The sequence below is a fragment of the Battus philenor genome, unplaced genomic scaffold (assembly GCF_028537555.1).
Source record: "Battus philenor isolate CCGP_79_NKW_IND1 unplaced genomic scaffold, ilBatPhil1.0.hap1 SCAF_21, whole genome shotgun sequence".
Classification (NCBI taxonomy): domain Eukaryota; kingdom Metazoa; phylum Arthropoda; class Insecta; order Lepidoptera; family Papilionidae; genus Battus; species Battus philenor.
The window spans coordinates 5,999,238-6,003,587 of record NW_027181684.1 but is presented as its reverse complement, the minus strand read 5'-3'; the positions used below and the strand labels follow the sequence as shown (position 1 = coordinate 6,003,587).

General features: G+C 26.7%; 1 protein-coding gene across 1 annotated transcript; it reads left to right on the top strand.

Moving 5' to 3' along the window:
- The first annotated feature begins 754 nt into the window (after positions 1 to 754).
- Pmvk (Phosphomevalonate kinase) lies at positions 755 to 3,951 on the top strand. The gene is made up of 3 exons (XM_068766513.1): positions 755 to 951; positions 1,820 to 2,016; positions 3,057 to 3,951. The coding sequence occupies exons 1-3, from the start codon at positions 875 to 877 to the stop codon at positions 3,341 to 3,343; spliced, it is 561 nt and encodes a 186-aa protein (XP_068622614.1). The 5' UTR covers positions 755 to 874; the 3' UTR covers positions 3,344 to 3,951.
- Positions 3,952 to 4,350: the final 399 nt, after the last annotated feature.

Below are 4,350 nucleotides of genomic sequence, written 5' to 3'. Positions count from 1 at the left end.
ATACTTACAATGCCATCTCTTATAATATGTAATAAGTTTTTCTTATTAATTTATATATTACCGAGAGATGTCGCTGTATGTATCCAGTAATCGTGCAATATATTTTTTTCTATTGACAGAAAATATTAAAACAGTTGTATGCTTTTCTGTTCCACGGTTAAAAAATTAAGTTCTATTATTAAAGTTCCATATTTCAATCGTTCTTTTCTTTAGCTTTAAAATTTAAGGTAAAGAAAAGAACGTCTTAATGAGTATATAGAAAAGAAAGATTTTACTTAAATTAAAACAAAAGCATCATTTGGATGATATTTTACTATTGTTAGCTTTTGTTCAACAAAAATGTAACTGTATAAATGAACACAATATTTACATAACAGTACCATCTAGGCACACTTAGGTTAAACTAATGCTTAAAGATAATTGTTATAGTTTTCTAAATTGTAATGCTGTAATAGCGCCATCTAGAGCAATATAAGTTTTCAAATTAATGAAGCATCTGCATAAGTTGTGTTTGTACTGTACGTTTTCAAAATATTTGTATGGTGTAGTTTTTTATTTAGATAAGTTATTAGATAAAATCATGAATTAAATTAAATTCACAATTTTATTTCCAATAATATAAATAAAATAACAAATAGCCGTCTTTTTACTATTTAATAAAAATCTTTTTTGTGCCAATAAAAAAAACGTATATAAAAACGCTTGACTTTATTGTCAAGTATCTTTAGAGATTGTTTACTTGCTCTTAGTTGTGTACATGTGATTCCAAAACAATTTTGTCTCTCCGTGTGTATAAATTAGGCAAATATTAAAATAGAAATTTTAACAACTTTTTTATTTAAAATCAAACTAAGACTGATCTATTTATAGTAAAATGCCTAAAGCAATTCTCTTATTCAGTGGAAAAAGGAAATCTGGAAAAGATTTTTTGACGGATCATTTACAAAAAGTGTAAGTTGTAATATAAATTTATGATACAAAGATTAAAAATCTTGGCAATATTTTTAAAGTTCCGGTGCTCATTATTATATGAAACAATAGATTGTTTATATAACAATGAGTATAGAAATATATTAGTTAGAAAAATATTTATTATATTAGATAGAATTATACTTATTATACATACATGATTTTATTCAATGTAATAAGCTATGTTTGTCATTTTGTCTAATAAAATGTATTTAATAAAATTGCTTATGTTTTACCTAGAAAATTTTTGAAATAAGAAAAATAATGATCAGTACTGTATCCCCACTTATTTAATATTTTTTTCTATAACCTTGTGATTGAAATGTATTTGTGCCATTAACTACAATTGTGTAATTACATGCTAACCAAGATGTTTTAGAATAGTCTTGATTTATGTAGATGTATATACATTAGTTGAAATAAATATGCATACCTTATTACAATGGTTATAATGAACAGCATTTTCCTTGACCATTCCATTAGAGTAATTATTGATAAATGTTAGTTTAAGTATATGTATCATATTAAATTTGGAGGACCAGAAAGTATTGTCATTTTTGTCAACATATTTTATGGAAAAACTTATTCATTTTTTACTACTCTAGTGTTGAAAATTTGTATATTAGATGGCAAAAGGTTATAAATAATGAAGATTAATATATTGTTGATTTGAAATAAAAACTTGTTAAAAATGTAATCATGTGAATTTAAAGCGTAATTACTTTCTGATCCCTGTAATATTATAAGAATTTGTGATCCTATATCTTTAAAAAAAGTAATTATAATTAATTAGTTAACCATACATATGTATGTAATATAGTAATTACAATTACTTGTTAAAAAATTTCAGGTTGTCGGATAAATGTGCAATTATTAAAATATCACAACCAATTAAAAGTCATTGGGCTAATGAAAAGAAGTTAAATTTAGAAGAGTTGTTGAGTGACAGCAAATATAAAGAGCAGTACCGTTTGGAAATGGTCCGGTGGAGTGAGGATATGAGGCTGAAAGATTATGGATGTTTCTGTCGTGCTGCATGTGAAAATGGTATTATTTAACCATATTTCCAATTTTCATAGCATTTCATGGCAAGATGTAACATACTTTAGGTGTAACAATTTTGTTTAAAGGGGTTGCTATGGATGTCAAATTTTTACTATTGGTGTTATATTTATCTTTTCCTTTATAAACATACTATGTTTTAAACCAGATCCATAATTGATGAAACTGAAAGGTGTTGATTTATTGTGGAAAGCACTTTTGATTTGACACCCAGGTTGCAAATGAGTGAGGATAAATACTAACAATGATGCTTGCTTGTGCATGAAAGATGTCAAACTAGATCTACTTGTTTTAATTCATCCTGCTTTTTCAAGAGTTATATTGAGAGTGGCTCAAACCACTCTGTGACCAGAGAGATAATGTAATTTAGTTAAAACTTTTAAAATTTATGTTGCTACTCATTTGTTCAATAGGATAGAGTTTGTTTCATTTTTGGTTCTATATCCTGCCATATTCTGAAACTCTCCACCCATATTTAATGTTTTTGAGAGCTTTACTAGGTTCCAAGAAGCTTATCTCTAATGGTAAAGATCTTACCTTATAAGTGCCAATTTTTTTTATTTTAGCTTTAAATAATATTAAGCCTTACTGGCTGGCTTGGGGTGGTAGCTTGTTATTATTTTGATCTTTTTTACTTCATGTGTTTTTTGATTGCTATTGTTTATTTTCTTTTGTTGATGTTGTTTGTCATGACGATGACTAAAAGAGCATGAAATTATTACTTTTGTTGATTTTCAGAAGTTTTTTATTGTGTAGAATTAGATTGTAGTAAATGTAATGAATGTCACTTTACTTTTTTTTTCAACATATTTATCATTAATCTAATGACGTAGTTCACGACGTTAATGTTGTTTATTTGTGATTGCTGATCCACTATGTTGTAATTGCTGATCCATCTTGTTGTGATTGCTAATCATTAATATGAAAAATACAATAGGATAATACATAAACACAAATATCCAATTATTTTAAAAATATAAGATATACTATATACAAAAGGAGGAATTAAAAAAACTTGTTTTCAGTTGCAGATAAACCTGTATGGATTGTTAGTGATATTAGACGCAAAACAGACATTCGGTGGTTCAGAGAAACATATGGTGATCTTCTAAAATTAATAAGAATAACAGCTGATGAGGAAACAAGGAAGAACAGAGGTTTCATCTTTCAATCAGGTGTTGATGATGTTGCATCTGAATGTGATTTAGATGATTTTTTAGATTGGGATCTTATCATTGACAATGGTGAACATGGAAAAAGCTTGGAAGACCAGACTAGTTCTGTACTAGCATTGATACAAAACATTTTATAATTTTAATACTTACAATTAATTCGTTTCACGGTGGTATGGTCTCTTTGTCTCAATATAGATGTTATTTTAAGTAGGATTTAAAGATATCATGCAAAGAGTTTATTTAATAATTAATGTGTAATTCAACAGTCAATGTATGGTTATGGATTAATTTATTTATTAGGTAACGAGGCTCATACAGGGTGGTTGCTTATATATGTAGAAGCTTTAACAGATAAATGTACAGCTCATTTAATATCAATATATGGTATATGACATACCAAAATATCTTATTATTTATATTAATGTTTTAGAAATAGTATATAATAGAATTATAATACAATGAGAAAAAGTATTTTAAAATTCCTATTTAAAAAATAATTATTATTTATTATTTGTACTGTTAAAAATAATTAAGATGTGGCATTCCATCGGAAGAAATAAGTTAATATAACCTATTTCAGAATGGGCACTTTAGACAAGGTGATTGGAAGTAAGTGTAAAAGCTTCAAAGCTTTTTGTTAACTTTTTTATTTGCTTTTGATTTGCTTTATTTGTTGTTCTTTAAGAGTATGCTTTAAGTTAAATTTATTGTATTAATAAACTGAGAATCTTTATCAACGTTGTTACCATGTGAAAATATATTGCTATATTATTTGGTTATTCTGAAAAAGACAAACAACTGCATAAATTATATAAAGAAGACAATTATTTTAAGCGTAACTTTTAACAATAAAACTAACGAAATGGTATCAATAAGTTCCATATTATTACACAGAGTATTATTCATGCCTGCGTCATCAGATGAATGCCAGAGCTTTTTTAATTAGATTCTAGGATCCAATTTAGCTCCCTTATCATTCAACTGAAATGTTCGTGGGATCCAAACGTCCTGATTTGAGAAAAGCCCACAATAAACTCGGACTAGGGTTTTAAGAATGACTGGTACAATTTCCTTAATACATATAAGAGAAATTAATTACCAAGCATTATTATTATTAAAAAAAATCTTCACACTTATAGGATTT